General features: G+C 44.6%; 1 protein-coding gene across 1 annotated transcript in view; it reads left to right on the forward strand.

Annotated features, from left to right (window-relative positions):
- The first annotated feature begins 6,199 nt into the window (after positions 1-6,199).
- The window catches only part of AP1S3 (adaptor related protein complex 1 subunit sigma 3), a 66,139-nt gene continuing 53,038 nt past the window's right edge, over positions 6,200-19,300 (forward strand). The window contains exon 1 of the mRNA XM_040228481.1: positions 6,200-6,369. Within this exon, the coding sequence (XP_040084415.1) occupies positions 6,259-6,369 (111 nt within the window). The 5' untranslated portion in view covers positions 6,200-6,258. The remainder of the gene's footprint in view (positions 6,370-19,300) is intronic.

The following is a 19,300-nucleotide window of genomic DNA, read 5'->3' on the forward strand; positions in this document are numbered from 1 at the left end:
TCAGGGATTGAAACTGTGTCTCTTAACTCTCCTGCATTGGCAGGTGAGTTCTTTACCACTAGCATCCCCTGGGAAGCCCCAACCTTGTTTAAACTGAACTTTTATTTTATCTATCTATTTATTTATTTTAGACTGCTTGGGATCTTGGTTGCTACAAGTAGGCTTTCTCTAGTTGCAGGGAATGGGGGCTACTCTGTAGTTGTGATGTGCGAGAGCTTTTCATTGCAGTGGCTTCTCTTATTGCAGAGCAGGGGCTCTAGAGTGAGAGCTTCAATGGTTGTGGCGCAACAGGTTAGTGGCCCTTCAGCACGTGGGTTCTTCTTGGACCAGGACTGTGTTCGCCACGTTGACAGGTGGATTCTTAACCACTGGACCACCAGGAAAGTTCTGAAATTTATTCTTAATTCAAGAGTTACCTGGGTTGTTTTTTACTGGTGGGAATGTAGATCAGTATAAACTGGGACACTCTTTCTTGATGGATATATAGACAGAGGCTTCAAAAGGTTTATTCTTTCGAACAGTAGTTTGAACTTTATGAATTTATCCTGATGTAACCAGAAACTTGAAGAAAAATTTTATGTACAAGGTTTCCATTGTAATATTCATAACATAAGAAGTGGAAACAATCTCAGTATTTAGTTATAAGGACTTAGATTTCTAGAATTTCATGATGGGTTTCTTATAAAGGACTAGAACACGAATAGCTCAAGAATGGACTATTAAGTATTATGTATTTTTCATTAAATTTTTTTTTTTTTGGTCCTGTCTTGTGGCATGTAGGATCTAAGTTCCCAGACCAGGGATCCAACCCACGCTCCCTGCAGTAGAAAGGCAGAGTCCTAATCACTGGACCAGCAGAGAATTCCCTGTGTGTGTGTATGTCTAACTAGAAATTGATATTGAGAGATTCTCACAAAATAATATTACATAAAAATGTATTACCAAGCTTCCTGGTTGAAGCTTGTATCATCTCTCACTTGAAACATTGTAAAAACCACTTGTGTCTCTTTGAATCCTCTCCTCTGCTGCCCATTCAGCTGTCCAAACCACAGCAAGTGGGATTGTTACTGAACATCTTTAAACCACAGTTTTGGCCCTTCTCTAGTTGCAAGTCATCAATGACTTCTCACTTCTGGATCTCATATGTTGCATCTTTGAGCCCACCTCCGAGGCCCTGTGTGCACTCAAGCTTCCTGTCCATCAGCCCCAGGCCTCTGTGCCCACTGTTTCTCCCCTTCAGCTCTTGCCTCACGCTGGCTCCTGCTCCAGGCCTCAGGCCTCATCTTATGCCTCCCTTCCTCAGAGAAACCTTACCTGACCCATTTATGCCGTGAACCATCTTACCCAGCCGAACCGTGACAACCAAACTGGTTCAGGTAACTGCAAAATTCAGGCTTGATCTAGGACTCAAAAAGTGTCATGAGGACCTGATTATCTTCTTGACTCTTGGCCCCCATTTCTTTGGTGATGGCTTCAAAGAGATGTGCATTCTTCATGGTGCAAAGATGGCTGCAATGGCTCCAGCTTCCCCCTTAACTTCAAACCTAGTGGGAAGAGTGGATATACTTCTCCAAGAGGATTCCAATTAATACCCCAGAAATCAGTCTTGATGGCTTGGGTTACTTAACTCCAAGCATATGCCTGTTTCAGGACCAACCACTGTCTCTGCTGAGGAACAACACTTTGATCTGCCAGGATGCTGTCAGGCCATGTGCTACTCCTGAAGTGAAGAGTTATGTGTATGTTGGGTCTCCAAACCCAAACTGGGATTTCAGGCATCAGGGAGAATGGATCCTGGAGAGGAAAGTAAATGTCTGTCAGGATTTCTGACATGTTTGCATAGCACTTTTTCTTTTTGATAATTATGTATTAATGCATGTTATTTTAAAAAATTGTCTTCCCAATAGCACTGCATACTCATCTTGAGAGGGACCATTCATATCCTTCCCCCTGCCTCACTGTTCTATGCCCAAGGGCCAACACAGTTCTTGGCACAAAGCAGATGCTCAATTAATATTTGTTCAGTAACTGTTACCCTCACCCCCCAAAAAAGCCTCAAACAAGAAAACAATCAGTAGAATATAAAACAGTACATATGGTAAGATTTCCGTTTCTGTTTTAAAAACTAAATTTTGCTCTTGTCCTCTATGCCTGTAAAATACAAATCTAAAAGGAAATATACCAACTATAACCGTGGTTATTTCTTTTTAAAAAAAATTAATTAATTAATGCATTTTACATTTGGCTGTGCTGGGTCTTCGTTGTTGATCAAGGGCTTTCTCTAGTTGCAGTGAGCAGTGGCTATTCTCTAGTTGCGAATTTCTCATTGCAGTGGCTTTTCTTGTTGGAGAGCGTGAGCTCTAGAGTGTGCAGACTTCAGTAGTTGTGGCATGCTTAGTTGCCCTGCTGCAGGTGGGATCTTCCTGGACCAGGGATCGAACCCATGTCTCCCGCGTTAGCAGGCGTATCCTTAACCACTGAATCACCAGGGAAGTTACAACAGTGTTTATTTCTTGATGGTAAGATTAGGAATGAGGCTTTAAAATAACACCCTCCTATATTTTCCAAACCTACAGGGAACCTATATTATTTTTTAACTGAAAACATTTTGAAAATATTCTTTAGAGATACATTGGATAAGGTTCTTTTATTTGGAATAAAACTGTCCAGTTTTGAAAAGAAAAGAAGTTTTCTGAAAACATAAGGCCTCAGACCACCGGTTTCCCCATGACAAGGTGAATTCCTAGACAATTCAGAGGGGATTACTGGGGATGTTGATTGCTTAAGACACTAATAGGAAAACACTGAAGAACAGCGGTGCTTTAGTCAAATGCATGCTGCCATGGAGGAATTGCATAGGCTGGCTTTGAAGCTGGCTTCTTCTTTGTTCCTTCTATATTGTGAAACTCGTCGCTTGAATTTTCTCAGTTTCCAAACAGTCAGTATTCTCGTTTATGGACTATCAGTGTTTTACTTTATTATCATGTCCCTGGTTTGTAACGCCACCTCCTTCCTCTTCTGTGGCGGCTTTTGTATTCTCTGTTCTTTCTGTTAGAGTGCAGTTATGGAGTCATCTGAGAAGTGAAACTCACAAATCGAGTTGACCTAATCCCAGGGCTTTGTGCACAGAATTACACGAATCAGCTCACAGACGACCTGATCTGAATCACGTGTCACGTACCATGCTTTCTGGCTTCTGCTTATGATAGCAGATTTAGAATCAAAGGCACTTTCAGGACCATCTCCCCAGTAGAGCATCTTGATTTACAGGGCCTCTGGGTACTCCCTGGGGTTGGCCTTCTTAATAGTAGACCTGCTGTGAAGGTCAAAAGGGAGCAAAGATGGGCTAGGGAAGTCAAGACTCAAAAATGCATGCTATTCCACTATGACCCATGGGTGTTCTGAATAAACATTCTTTATTCCCCAGTGTGTGTCCTGTGTGATTCTACCAGGTGTGAGGCTTCAGTGGGAATCAACTGGAACCTCAGTGTCTTGATTCCAGGCTCATTTCTGCCTCTGATTAGTTGTCTGTGCTTGCTTTGGTCTCAATGCCTCTGAGATTCAGGCTCTCATCTGTACAGTGGGCAAAGAACTCCTTCTTTTGGAGGCTGTTTGAGGGCCAGATAAGACCACTTAATAAAGTATCCAGTACCAAGAGTGAATTAGGGTGTGATGTGGGAATCTGGAGGGAAGAACATTAGTGAGCAAAAGCCCAGGAGAGCATCTTCTGCCCCTCTCAGCAAGGTCATGTGGGAAGACAAAGGATGCTCTTATTCTCAAACCAAACTTTTCCTAGTCTGGGCCACATAGCGAGGGAATTTTCTTCTGCTTTTTTCTTTTACTTAACTGTCATGACAAGAGCATCAAGATTTCTTTACCTTTAAGCCTCACCTTTAGCATTCCCATCTCTTTCCAATGGCAACAATATCCTTAAAGCAGAAGCTTTGCAGAATGGGCAAGGTGAATGGGACAGGGGTGAGCCCTGAAGTCAGATAGCAAGCAGGAGGCACAAAGTTTAGACTGAAGCCCAAAATGCCCAAGATAGGAAGAAAATGAACCTTGGGGGTAGAATTTGCTTAGAAAACAGCTCTTCTAAATTTACAGTAAATTGCAGATCCTCTGTCAGGAGGCAAACTCATCCCATAGCCTGGGGTTTAATTATTTCTTAAATAATCCTCTTCTAGAGTACTCTGGGCAGATGCCACCACACCAGGGGTGGAAGCCATCAGGACAAGGAGGCAGTGAGCTTGTTGAGAATTTCTAGGTTTGAAACTGCAATTATCTTGGAGGTTTTCGTAAACGAGTTGCCTTAAGGTAGGAAAGACCCACTGCCTCTTGCTCACCTTTTGACCTCCTCTCACTTAACTCCAGCCACAGACGTTCTCTTTGAAAACCTTTCTTTCTTCAGGGCACTGACATCTCACCTCCACATCTCCTGTCACCTCCCTGGGGGAAGCCTTCCCAGGTGCCCCAGCTAAATAACTGTAGCTTCCCCTGTTCCTGTCCAGCAACCTTTACTCATCTTCTTGGTAATCTTCTCACCTACTTAGTATTCATTACTTTGTAATGATTTATTTACTTGTTTATTATTTGTTGAGCCAAAAGAGATTACAAGCTTCTGAAGAAAGTATCTTGCTGGTTCCCAGCTGGATCCCCCAGGCTCCTTGTATAGGGCTCTGATTAATGTGGCTTGCTGCTTTTCAGTTGCTAAGCCACGTCCGACTCTTTGCAACCCCATGGACTGCAGCACACCCAGCTTCCCTGTCCTTACTACCTCCTGGAGTTTGCTCAAACTCATGTCCACTAAGACGGTGACGCCATCCAACCATCTCATCCTCTGTTGCCCCTCCTCTTCCTGCCCTGAATCTTTCCCAGCATCAGGGTCTTTTCCAATGACTTGGCTCTTCACATCAGATGGCTAAAGTATTGGAGCTTCAGCTTCGGCATGAGTTCTTCATGAATATTCAGAGTTGATTTCCTTTAGGGTAGACTGTTTGATCTCCTTGCTGTCCAAGAGATTCTCAAGAGTCTTCTCCAGCACCGCAGTTTGAAAGCATCAATTCTTCAGTGCTCAGCCTTCTTTAAGGTCCAACTCTCATATCCCTATTGGACTGCTGGAAAAATCATAGGTTTGATTGTGGGACCTTTGTTGGCAAAACAATGTCTCTGCTGTTTAATACGATGTCTAGGTTTGTCATAGCTTTTCTTCCAAGGAGCAAGCGCATGGGGTATATGGAGTTTATATCTCCAGGTCACCTGGAGTGGATCACACCGTACAAGGCAGATCTGAGGATTTTCACCAGTTTTGATTTCCAGAAACCACTCAGGCAAAGGTTCTTAACCTTTTCAGGGTCACAGATCTCTTTAGGTATTTGGTAAAACCAATCGACTCAACCAAAAGAACATGAAAATGCACTCAAAAACACTACGTACAACTTAGGGTTTGGAGACTTCTAACGCCCCAGGTGGAAAACTCCAGGCTTAAGAAAAACCAAGGGGAGAGGAAAGATTAGGAAGTCCACGCCAGAGTCTTAGGAGAGAGTTCTTAAAATCGGGTCTGCTTAAAACGACCTATGTTCTTGGATTGTATACACACACACACACCCACATATGAAGAAAAAAACCAACTAGGCGGCAAGAGATCGCTTCTGGTTCCGGCTCTACCAAATGCTCCCTCCCTTACTTGGTTCAGAAGAAGACACCCAGTGACACTTCCTGCCGCAAGTATCTGGGGAAATCTCTTAGCCAGGTCTGATCAACGTTTGCGGAATGAATGAAATCACATTCACCGCGCGGGTGAATCAGGAAAGTAGCTTCTTTCGCGCTCCCCGCGCAGGGCTCCTCAGTGCGAAACCCGCGGAGCTCTTGGTGCTCCGCGCACCGCAGATCAGGCCGGATGCCGAGGTCTGCGCGCAGGTGTATTCGCACCTAGGGCCGCCCGCGCGGCGCGGGGCGGGGCGGAGCCAGCTGAGGCGGGGCGGGGCCATCGGAGGCGGGGCGGGGCAGAAGGAGGGAGGAGAAAGAAGGGAGTCGGGAAACGGAGGAGAGGGGAGGAGAAAGGAGGGTGAGAAGAGATGAGGAAAGGGGAAGAGCGGGAGGAGGGAGAGCAGGAGGGGGAAGGAGGGAGGTGCGGGGGGTGGGGGGAGGAAGTGCGGGAGGGAGGGAGCGGGAGGAGCGGGAGGGGAGGCCGGGCAGCGGCGCGGGGCGGAGTCTGCAAACTTTCGCTTCGAGGGCATTGTGGGAAGCAGCCATGGTCTGATGCCGGCGCCTCACCTGTCAGCCGCGCCGGCTCCAGCGCTTGCGTCTCGCCCTCGCGTCCCCCGCGCTCGTCCCTCGCCGGCCGGGGACGGCGGCGGCCCGGCCACCATGGTGAGTGCGGGAGAGCTGGGCGGCGGCGCGGACCTCGGCGGGTGTGTGCGGGCGCCCTCCCCAAGCACCTGCCGCGCCGGGCCGGGCGCGCGGCCGGTAGGGGAGCAGCCCGGTCGCGCCCCGCGGTCCCCCAGCCCGCCATCCCGACCCCGGCCCGGGACACCAGGGACCCCAACTCGGGTCCCTCGTGGCCACGGGGCGCCGCTGCTTCATTCATTCGACCGTTTTTGCTGAGCGCTTAGTCTGTGCCAGGCGCGGTGCCAGGCGGCGGAGACGTCGTGGGGACCTGGTGGAGCCCTGGCTGTTGGCGGCTTATCTTCTAGGAGGAGAATGTGGAAGGAGGGAGATGAGTAATAGACCAGTAAAATCGAAATAACTTCCGAGAGTAAGTGCTCTGAAGTCTCAAGTACAACCGGATGCAGGGATGGAGAGGCAGCTATAAAAGGGGGGCAAGAAGCGAAGGCCTCCCTGAGGAGGTGACATCTGAGCTGTCGGAAGTCCTAGGGGGGCATTGCAGGTAGTGGGAGCAGAGAGAGCAAAGGCTAGAGAGGAGGAACCCTTGCTTCTAGTGGGACAGGTAGTCAGGTACCAGAAAAGACATCCTCATAAGCCCAGTTAAGGGTTTGGATTTTATTCCAACCGAGTGGAGGGGAACCAGTCTGCAGTGATCCAGTTGAGAGATCCTGGTTGCAGTTGATGGAAGCAATAGCTTCAAGCGCCTCTCTCGTTCTTGCCTTCTGTTCAGGGCAGTTGTTGTTTGTTTGTTTTTTGAGTATGCAGTGGCCTGAACAGCACCGAGTTCCACTTCCCCAGGTGAGCTCACTTCCCAAATTAAAGGAGGAACAAAAGTGACCCGCACTCTGCACTTGAGTACTCGCTGCAGGTGGAGCAGGAAGGCCCTCAGGGTTACAAAAGTTGATGGACAAGGAGGGCAGCGGAGTGCTGAGATTCTGGTCCAGAAGATCACCGATGGTGGTTCCTAGGTTTGGCTGCATAGACTGGAGGCACCATTGTTGTTTGTTGAGGGTTCCTTGTAAATACAGCATGGTGCAAAAAGGAACCTGTAAATAATGGAGCAACACTCCTGGCTTGCTCAGGTTTCTCAAGGAACACAGTGACATATGTGCAGCACACTGCATCGTTTGCCTTATGAAGAATGGAATGAGGCCCTGGAGTTTGTGAGTTGCAAAAATCTTCCATCCAGAAAGCTGGTACAAGTTCTGGACAACACTTGGAGTGGAGTTTTATTTTTTCTTGCTGGTGTCAATGATGGGTTGATCAAAAATGTGCAGTTTCCTTTGTTTTTCATCAGACCTTGCCCAATGGGAGATACTGATGTTTCTGAGTGCTTGTGATAACCAACTCTATCTTCTACCTTCATGATCTCAGTTAGTTCGTGCAACAAGCAACCAAATGAAAGTATTATGCTCTTTGCATTTTACCTGCTCTGGCCTGTCCCAGCAACATGTCCTTGGATCATGCCTTGACCTCTCTATGCCAGTTTGCTCATTTATAAAGTAGGGATAATAATTGATCCTAACTCATAAGGCAGTGGTTCTCAAAGTTTGGTCTGGGTACACTTAGGAGTCCCCAAGGTTTTTTAGAAGTCCAGAAGGCCAAAACTCTTCATAATAACACAAAGGTATTATTTACCCTTTACACGTTCATTCCTACATGAGTATACATAATGTTTTTTCAAGGTTAACCTGACCTGGGAGAGTGCAGCAGAGTGAATGCAAAAGCACTAGGCCAGTCCAGCTGTCTTCTATTGAGCCAGACTTTAAGGAAATTTGCCAAAATGTAAAACAATGCCATTCTTCTCATTTTTTTCTTTTGGAAAATATTGTTACTGTTCATTAAAGAGCTTCTGTTAATGTGTAATAGGTTGATTATAGTTTTTAAGTGAATTAATAAATTCATGGGGTTGCAAAGAGTCAGACACGACTGAGCGACTGAAGTGAAGTGTAATAAGTATCTAAATTTTTTCTGTACTTAAATTCACAATACAATAAACATCAATACAACTTACATAAACAAAAAGTCTTTGGGGCTGAAGTTTTAAAAATATATATACATGTTTTGCTTTGTTGTTTCATTTAATTAATACCTTATTTTTATTATTTGGGGCTGAGTTTTTAAGAGTGAAAAGAGTCCCAGGCAGGTTCTGTGCATGAATGCAAGTGAAAGCTGGTAGACCAGCTATGCCCATTGTAAGTGCTCAGTGACTGTCACTTCCTATCTTTTATTACTGTCACGTGGCAGAGAAGAATAAGTGGCCCTCCCCATTGCCCAGCATCTCTAGGCTTTTTAGTGAGGATCGCTTTGTGACTCCTTGTTGTTCTTCTGCTTCGTTCCTGACTCTTGCTGCTAGGAGACTAGAAGATGCCCACAGCATCCCACTGGTACCTACACACAGAAAATGGTCCTTGGTTCCACTGGGCCAGTGATCTAGATTTCAAGGGCAGAAATTTCATATACTTTGCATCTAGGGGCATTCCTTATAGCTGCGTAGTTCTGTTTGCATCAACTTTGTACTTTTGCACCCTGCCTTTGTTTTAGAAATCTCTACCTTGGGAAATAAAGCTAGGGTTGTTGTGTTTTCAGAGATCCCCACTGGCTGTGAGACCACTGCACTTAAACACTTAACTGGGGCTAATTTACTATTGCATGGTTGCCAGTGTTGATGGAAGGAGGAGGATTTTAAAACTTTGCTCCTTTATGTATTTGTTTTCCCTTGGACAGAGGAGCCTGGTGGGCTACAGTCCATGGGGTCAGAAAGAGTTGGACATGACTTAGACCACCACTGTCACCAAGCAGATATCAGTGATGATAGACAGGGTGAAGTTTGAAAGGCTTTCTGTTCAGTTCAGTTCAGTCGCTCAGTTGTGTCTGACTTTTTGCGACCCCATGAATCGCAGCACGCCAGGCCTCCCTGTCCATCACCAACTCCCAGAGTTCACTCAGAGTTGCGTCCATCGAGTCAGTGATGCCATCCAGCCATCTCTTCCTCTGTCGTCCCCTTCTCCTCCTGCCCCCAATCCCTCCCAGTATCAAAGTCTTCTCCAATGGGTCAACTCTTCACATGAGTTTTCTTCCAAGGAGTAAGCGTCTTTTAATTTCATGGCTGCAATCACCATCTGCAGTGATTTTGGAGCCCCAAAAAACAAAGGCTGACACTGTTTCCACTGTTTCTTCATCTATTTCCCATGGAGTGATGGGACCGGATGCTATGATCTTTGTTTTCTGAATGTTGAGCTTTAAGCCAACTTTTTCACTCCCCTCTTTCATCAAGAGGCTTTTTAGTTCCTCTTCACTTTCTGCCATAAGGGTGGTGTCATCTGCATATCTGAGGTTATTGATATTTCTCCCAGCAATCTTGATTCCAGCTTGTGTTTCTTCCAGTCCAGAATTTCTCATGATGTAATCTGCATATAAGTTAAATAAGCAGGGTGACAATATACAGCCTTGGTGTACTCCTTTTCCTATTTGGAACCAGTCTGTTGTTCTATGTCCACTCTAACTGCTGTTTCCTGGCCTGCATACAGATTTCTCAAGAGGCTTTTGGAACACCCTTAATAAAAACGCATGTGGACTTTGTTTTATGTAGTAATCATGCTTCTGAAAAGTTGAGGTGACTTTTAACATCACATTGTGAGCAAAATTGGGAAATTACCCATTGAAAGAATCTCAAGTGGTGACCCTTTTTGAAACATCAGTAAACACCTTCTTGTGTTGCAAGTCCAGTACTCATAATATATGTTATTTATCTAAAGTAAAATAGACTTATGTTAAAAAAAAGTCAAAGATTTTTTTATGTGATTTTACATTTGACTTGAGAGAGAGACCTTCCCAAACTGAACTGTAAAGTTATTCCTTTATCAGAATTCATGTTTGAATCAGCAAAAGTCCTTCCTTTTCTTAAATAGGGTAATTCCAGACTTCTATGTGCATCATAATCTCATTGTATTACAGAGAAATGGGAACAGTGAAAAGGAGTTGCTAAGAATAAGGGTGGAGATATCTAACTCTGAACCTGGAGACCCTGCTGTGAGTCCTCCTCCCCACCCGATGTGTCATTTTGATTGTCTCAGGATTATATAAATTGTGACTAGCATGTATTGTTGTTTTGGTTGGTGGTACATATATACAATGGAATATTTCTCAGCCACTAAAAGGAATGAAATTACATCATTTGTATGTGAATGGACCCATGGCATATACATTCCATGGAATTCTCCAGGCCAGAATACTGGAGTGGCTAGCCTTTCCCTTCTCCAGGAGATCTTCCCAACCCTGGGATTGAACCCAGGTCTCCTGCATTGCAGGCAGATTCTTTACCAGCTGAGCCATAAGGGAAGCCCAAGAATACTGGAGTGGGTAGCCTGTCCCTTCTCCAGGGGATCTTCCCAACCCAGGAATTGAACCAAGGTCTCCTGCATTGCAGGCGGATTCTTTACCAACTGACCGATGAGGGAAGCCATAGCTTTATGACACTGTAAAGCAACTATCAGTTCGGTTCAGTTGCTCAGTCGTATCCTACTCTTTGTGACCCTGTGGACTGCAGCATGCCAGGCTTCAGCCTGTCCATCACCAACTCCCAGAGCTTGCTCAAATTCATTTCCATCGAGTTGGCGATGCTATCCAATCATCTCATCCTCTGGCATTCCCTTCTCCTCCTGCCTTCAGTTTTTCCCAGCATCAGGGTCTTTTCCAAGGAGTCAGTTCTTTGCATCAGGTGGCCAAAGTATTGGAGTTTCAGCTTCAGCATCAGTCCTTCCAGTGAATATTCAGGACTGATTTCCTTTAGGATGGACTGGTTGGATCTCCTTGCAGTTCAAGGGACTCTCAAGAGTCTTCTCCAACACCACAGTTCAAAAGCATCAATTCCTCAGTGCTCAGCTTTCTTTATAGTCCAACTCTCACATCCATACATGACTACTGGAAAAACTATAGCTTTGACTAGACGGACCTTTGTCAGCAAAGTAATGTCTGCTTTTTAATATATTCGCTAGGTTTGTCATAGCTTTTCTTTCAAGGAGCAAGCATCTTCTAATTTCATGGCTGCAGTCACCATCTGCAGTGATTTTGGAGCCCAAGAAAACCAGCAATCTTGATTCCAGCTTGTGCTTCCTCCAGCCTGGCATTTCTCAAGATGTACTCTGCATAGAAGTTAAATAAGCAGGGTGACAATATACCGCCTTGATGTACTCCTTTCTCGATTTGGAACCAATCTGTTTTTCCATGTCCGGTTCTAACTGTTGCTTCTTGACCTGCATACAGATTTCTCAGGAGGCAGATCAGGTGGTCTCGTATTCCCATCTCTTGAAGAATTTTCCAGTTTGTTGTGATCCACACAGTCAAAGGTTTTGTCATAGTCAATAAAGCAAAAGTAGATGTTTTTCTGATATTCTCTTGCTTTTTCTATGATCCAATGGATGTTGGCAATTTGTTCTCTTGTTCCTCTGCCTTTTCTAAATCCAGCTTGAATATCTAGAAGTTCAGGGTTCATATACTTTTGAAGCCTGGCTTGGAGAATTTTGAGCATTACTTTGCCAGCATGTGAGATGAGTGCAATTGTGTGGTAGTTTGAGCATTCTTTGGCATTGTCTTTCTTTGAGATTGGAGTGAAAACTGACCTTTTCCAGTCCTGTGGCCACTGCTGAGTTTTCCAAATTTGCTGGCATACTGAGTGCAGCACTTTCACAGCATCATCTTTCAGGATTTGTAATAGCTTAACTGGAATTCCATCACCTCCAGTAGCTTTGTTTGTAGTGATGCTTCCAAGGCCCACTTGACTTCACATTCTAGGATGTCTGGCTCTAGGTGAGTGATCACAGCATTGTGGTTATCTGGGTATGAAGATCTTTTTTGTGTAGTTCTTCTGTGTATTCTTGCCACCTCTTCTTAATATCTTCTGCTTCTGCTAGGTCCATACAACAAAAAAGAAAAATAAAAAAAGCTTTTTACTTCTAAAGAAAATTCCAGTTTGAGGGTGACAAAGCCTCTTAACAGTAATGACCATGCTCCTCTGAGGTGTGATCTGACTGCTGGCAAGTACCTACTGTGGGTAGAGGGCTTGGGAATAGACACTCTGTGATGTTCTATTCTCCCAAGAGGGTTCATCTGCAATAGGCCCTTCTCATGTGTCTCCCAGCAACACCAATGAGACTTGTATTTACCCCTCACTGGGATTCTTTCTTCTGAATTCCCATGACTGGTTTTGTGACAAATACTGTCAACAGCTTACAGTTTTTGTGTGGTATTTTATTAAAAACAGCGGGAAGGAAATGGTCAGCTGATTGTGTATCTGCTGCAAATACACAGCTGTTTTTAACATCTGTCCTTTCAGGTTCCATGAATTATTCTATTACAGATGAAGACATAATGGATAAAATAACCCCTTACACAAGTAAAGAAACCTCCTGTGGAAACTACCCTGGCGGTCCAGTGGTTATAACCCTATGCTCCCAGTGCTGGGGAAATAGGTTCAATATCTGGTTGGGTAACTAAGATCCTACATGGAAATAAATAAAGAAGAAACCTCTTGTGTCCTCAAAGATTAGCATTCCTTGACATCTCTATAAATCATTCCTTCAATTTTATTTTCTTGTTACTATACAGAGATATTCCCAGTGAGCTAAGGCTTCACTGAGGATCCTTCTTTGCTGGAGTCTATCTTTGCGTCTCTTACAGTCTCCCTTTGTGGTTTATCTAGTTTTACTCTGATGGAATTCTTTGCCCAGGAGAAATTCCCTTTCCATGGTGTGAAGCCCCCAAATCTTGTGATGTTAAAGAATGCACACAGAGATCAGAGGCAGACACCCCTAAAATCCTCTCTGAAGTGTACTGAGCTGTCTTGCCAGCATTCTGAGTAGCTAGAGAAAATGAACTTATTGCTAACATGGGATAACTTAAGAATTTTAACAGTGGAAAGGGGGTACTGAAAATTGTTTTGATTAGAAATGAAATGTGGCTGACCATTATGAGGAAGCTGGCCTTCAAAAAATCTCCCACAAAGTCCAAAGTCTGAAAACTTCCCAACAGGAAGAACTGGGTTCTGAAATAGCTCTCTCTAAATGGTTTCTGGAAACTGCCTGGGGAAAAAGAATATGACCACTCATTAGTCCTTCAGTGTGATGGAGCATAGACCTACATTGTGTGCAGTCGAGAACACAGGTGTGTGGGATTCTGTGTTTTATGTCCTTGTTGTATCTTCTCTAATAGGGCTTCTGGGCTGTAAGAAATGGTGGGTGTGTGGCAAGGTTCAGTGGCCAGTGAGATGCTCCAGGAGTCTTCCTTCCATGTTGGGCCTATTAAGGAGGAGGAACTAAGGTCACATGTGGTCTGCAAACTGTGGTTCATCTGCCCTTTGTATAACCACCCTTGTCAAGGGGAGACTTCTAGAGATAAAAACAACCCATCCAGCTCATTGTAGATTAAAAGATTTTTTTTTTTTTGCATTAAAACATCAATGTATTTGGGTCCAAAATACAAAATTCACATAAACTTTAAAAATAAAACCCTAAGAAATAGCTTGTTTCCGACTAGTTTGTTGTGTTCAGTCACTAAGTCATGTCTGACTCCTTACAACTTCATGAACTGCAGCTTGCTAGGCTACCCTGTCCTTCACTATCTCCCGGAGTTTGCTCAAACTCATGTCTGCTGAGTAGATGGTGTTATCTAAGGATTTCATTCTCTGCTTCCCCCTTCTCCTCCTCCCCTCAGTCTTTCCCACAATTGGGATCTTTTCCAATGATGAGTCAGCTCTTTGCATCAGGTGGCCAGAGTATTGACGCTTCAGTTGCTTAAGGCTAACCCTCCAGGTCTCACACACCTACCTGCCTTTTTCTGCTATTACAGTTACTTGGGAAGAGAAATTTGAGACAGTGTTCTAAGGCAGATGTCCGAAACATCTTTTCTGTAAAGGGCCAGATTGTAAATATTTCAGGCTTTCTGGGCCCTATAGTCTCTGTCCCCATTACCCAGCCCTTCTGTTGCAGAGTGAAGGCAGCCACGGACAAGAGGCAAATGGCTGTGATTGTGTTTTAATAAAGCTTTATCTACCAAAGCAGGTGGGAGAGCCAGAATTGGCCTGCAGGCTGTGGTTTGATCTGTAGACTCATGTCCTACTTCAGGTTCCATTAATTCACTCATGTGTGTAGTTTTTTCCCTTTCTGGGGCCGCACTGCAAGAGGTGAAGAACTTCCCCAACCAGGGATTGAAGTCGTGTACTCTGCCTTGGAAGCATAGAGTCTTAACTACTGGACCACCAGGGAAGTTCATTCATGTGTATATTTGACAAATATATTGAACATCTGCCCTACGACAAGCAATGTTTCAGGCAGGACTAGCTATATAATTTGTGGTGCGTGTGTACGTGCCAAGTCACTCAGTCTTGTCCGACTCTTTGTGGCCCTTTGGACTGTAGCCCACCAGATTCCTCTGTCCTTGGGGATTCTCCAGGCTAGAATACTGGAGTGGGTTGCCATGCTCTCCGCCAAGGGATCTTCCTGACCCAGGGATTAAACCTGCATCTCATGTCTCCTGCACTGGCAGGCACTTTCTTTACCACTGGCGCCACTTGGGAAGCCCATAATTTGTGGCACTCAGTGCAAATTGAAAATGTGGGAGCCCTTGTTTAGAATTTATTGGGAATTTCAAGATGATGTCTGCAGAGCGTTAAATCAAGGATTGTGCCTTTGTGAACCTATGGCCCCAGTGTCCACAGAAACCAGCCCTGGATCTGGGCCACAGAAATTGTATTAAATAACCCAGAAACTCTCCTGGAGGCCACTTTCTGGGTGGGGTGGTGGTGAGGGGAGTCCTATAAGCTTTTTAAATATGTATTTTGTATCAAGCACACAGAAGAGAGTTATACTCCCAAAGCATTTGTTAGTCGTCATCTCACTTTTACTTCGTGAAAGTTGTAGGTGTTTCCCAGGCAGGTGGCGCAGGGCCCCTAGCAGTGCTGGTTTTGGTGGCTCCGTCACATCCTGCCACCCTGTCCCTTCTTGTCCTGAGGTGGTGGGGCCGTTGGCCCAGCTACCTCACACTGCGCTTGGTCACTTCCTGCACACGTTCCGACTGGATGGAGAGTTCAGAGCCGTATCTGTGCCCCCGCATCTGCCGTAGGTTAAATCCTTAGGTTGGTGCTTCTGCTGCTGACATCACGCTTGCGTGCTCATGGAGCCCTGGGCTCAGGAGGCCCTGTCTTCTCTAGCCCTCCCAGTTCTGCCTGATTGTCACATGTAGTGTCACCTGTCAGCTTAGATCCTATACATTATTTCCCCATTTGTGTAAAATCAGGACACACACATGCCTACATATAAACAGAAAACTTCCAGAAGAGTATGCTAGAGATACTGATTGTTTGGGGGAAGAACTTTAAGCATCTGGTGTTTAAAAAAATTCACTTTTTATTGTGTTCTTTAGATCCTTCAGATTTTTTATATTTGAATGTAATACGTTTTAAATTATATGAAATATGACTTCAAATATATTTCCATTTATATTACTTCTTCAGCAAAACTCTATTTTTCTCTGTGTTTTGTAACTTCTTAAGCTTGGGTGTGTCTGGAATTGGGATGGAAGCAGAATAAACTTCCTTAAAATACACACACATGGACATACATGCATATACACACACATACATGTACACACACATGCGTGCACACACACACACACTTTGTTCTTTTCTCTTCAAGTTGGGCTCTTGGCCAGGCTTCCAGGACCACTCTTTTTACCTTGCTTTTGAAGGAGAATTGAGAATAGCTGAGGGGAAAAAAATGTGATCCCGCTTTCTCACTGAAATGACTCTGAAAGCTTCTGGTAATAAGATAAAATAATATTTCCAGTCACTTCAGCAGACGGAAGCATTAAAGCACAGAGATGTTTGTCTGATGGTCTCGGGTTGGCCTTGGTGGAATGTTCGAGCAAGATTGAGAAGTCCTGTCTCTGAAAGAGTCAGGAAGGATTGGTCAAGGCTGGAACCAGATTCATATGATCACGGGATAGTTCAGCCCCCAGTTTTAGTGTCTACTGCCCACTCACAGCTTCCCTTGGCTTCCTTAAAAAATATCAGGGCAGCAACTTTTCCTTATGCAGGTGATGCTACTAGAGGCCTGAAATAGATAAATGTTTAAGTGTCAGAACTTCCTTGGGCTTATATAAATGTTGAGCTACACGTTCCTGTGGGGGTGACCTGCGCACAGCGTTTCAGGAAGGCTGTCTGCATTCAAGTCTGAAGGCAGGTGTGGGACACAGGTGTGATGTGTTGGAGGAGAATGTGCTGAGGCACCTGGCCCTGGGCCCCTGTGTGCAGGCTTCGTAATCTGGGTTGCTGTGCTCTTTGCTGTCATAACTAGGCCCATTTCCTGAATTTCCCTGAAGACTGAATGAGCCAGTCCAATCCTGGCACACATTCCATCAGTGGTAAGCAGGATATTTTTAAGAGAAATAGGAAAAAGCTAAGGAAACACTTAAAACTAGGTTGCAGAGACTGGGGAGGTGAGAGAAGGTGAGGGCTGTGCGTGTGTGCGTGCTCAGTCGCTTCAGTCATGTCCGACTCTTTGCACCCCTGTGGACAGTAGCCTGCCCAGGCCCTTCTGTCCGTGGGATTCTCCAGGCAAGAATGCTGGCTGCTGGGGTGGGTTGCCATGCCCTCCTCCAGGGGATCTTCCTGACCAGGGATTGGACTTGCGTCTGTTACGTCTCCTGCATTGTCAGGCAGGTTCTTTACCACTAGCACCATCTGGGAGCCCTTGAAGGTAAGAGTTATGTACAATGAGATTGAATTAAAAAGTGTGACTCTAAACTCAGTGTATGTGTCTGAAATAAGTACTTGCCTTCAGTTTCTTTATAAGAAGACAAGTTCTCAATTCTAAGTGCCCTGAGTATGAGTCTTACCTTTATAAGTCTGTTTGACCTCAAGATTTTGATACTTTAAGAATTCAGAAAATCTAGCCTGTGTTGACAATCTTTGCCAAAACTAAAGGGAAAGAGGGAGGCTTGACTGCATAACAAGGCAGGTCTGTCTCTCAGATTGAACCCGAACTTTCAAAAAATGTTATGGTTGTACCATCTCTTAAATTTTGTTCACAACTGTCCACATGGTTGTCAAGGTAGAAAGGCCCTGGGGACAGACTTTTAATGAGTGTTCAGTAGGCTGCAGTAGGGAGGAAATAGAAGGTCCTTAATAAACGTTTAAGTGGTCATTACCATGCAGGGCGCTGAATTTAGCATGATGACAGCCTTCCGAACAAACTTGTTCCTGACCACAAAAAAATTCACATTAAGAAAGGTCAAATAAGCATCACTGTGAAATGTGAATAGGGTCCCAAGTTGTTAATGTTTCATTCAACTTCAAAGTCATACTGAAAATTGCTTGGATGTTCTCCTCCCTGTTTCTAGGATCTTTTTTCTCCTTGAATGATTTGAAACAGAACCAAACGCCAGTCTGCCTCTCTGAGAGACTCCAGGAGAGAACCTAATTAGGAATATTGACTGTAAGACAAAATTTAACTACTGACAGGTATTGTTGATAGACCCTAAGTTGATTACTCTGTCCAGAGGAAATGATAAATGGGAAAAGAATACATGAATCACTTTTCAGAGTTTTTTTTTTTTTTTTTTTCTTCTTCGTCTGTTAATCCTTGTGTTCTTAACTGGGGAGGTTATTAGAAAAGAAAACCCCTCCAGTATCTCTTTCTTGATTCCAAGGAACTTGTGGTGTTGGGAAGAAATTTCTCGCATGCATAGCAAACCTAGATGAGTATGGGAGTATATGATTAAGCTCTGAAGTATGTCGTTCAGATTACATAATTGCTGTAGGAATTCTGTGGAGGAGGACAAGGGAGGGGCTCATGGGAGAGACAGATGTCGGGTTGAGGCTGGAAAAGCAGGTGACCCTGCCATTAGCTTTTCAGGAAGACTGCATATCTGGTACATATGTGAGTGGGAAAGGGTTAATAAGGAGACAACACAGAAACGTAGCATTAGGAAATTGAAGTCCTGGAGGAGGGCTTGCTGAAGGTCTGCCACAACAAACTGGTTTCTTATTGATTGTCCCATCTCTAACTCTGCCCTCTAGTCACCTCTGCTAAGAAATTCTTTATCCAGTATTATCAGAATGACATTTCTCACATAGGGACTTTCCAGAAAACGAAAACAGATGAACTTTTTATTTTAGAGTTAAAAGATATTGATATCTTCCTTAAACATTTAGGGAAATGGGTTAAAAGTAGCTTGAGGCTTGTCCAGAGTCAGGAGGAACCTCACCTCACTTAACTACATGGTTTTGGAGGTAGAAAAGTTATGACCAACCTAGATAGCATATTCAAAAACAGAGACATTACTTTGCTGACTAAGGTCCGTCTAGTCAAGGCTATGGTTTTTCCAGTAGTCACGTATGGATGTGAGAGTTGGACTGTGAAGAAGGCTGAGAGCTGAAGAATTGATGCTTTTGAACTGTGGTGTTGGAGAAGACTCTTGAGAGTCCCTTGGACTGCAAGGAGATCCAACCAGTCCATTGAAGGAGATCAGCCCTGGGATTTCTTTGGAAGGAATGATGCTAAAGCTGAAACTCCAGTACTTTGGCCACCTTGTGCAAAGAGTTGACTCATTGGAAAAGACTTTGATACTGGGAGGGATTGGGGGCAGGAGGAGAAGGGGATGACAGAGGATAAGATAGCTGGATGGCATCACTGACTCGATGGACGTGAGTCTGAGTGATCTCCGGGTGATGGACAGGGAGGCCTGGTGTGCTGCAATTTGTGGGGTCGCAGAGTCGGACAGGACTGAGCGACTGGACTGAACTGAACTGAACTGAACTGCCATCTTAGCAGCCAAGAAAGAAACAATGTTACTGAAGTTGCAAATGTGTTGCAAGGGATGTGTATGTATTAATATTTTGTCTCTGAATGAGCTAGTTTCC

Source organism: Oryx dammah, unplaced genomic scaffold (assembly GCF_014754425.2).
Source record: "Oryx dammah isolate SB20612 unplaced genomic scaffold, SCBI_Odam_1.1 HiC_scaffold_27, whole genome shotgun sequence".
NCBI lineage: Eukaryota > Metazoa > Chordata > Mammalia > Artiodactyla > Bovidae > Oryx > Oryx dammah.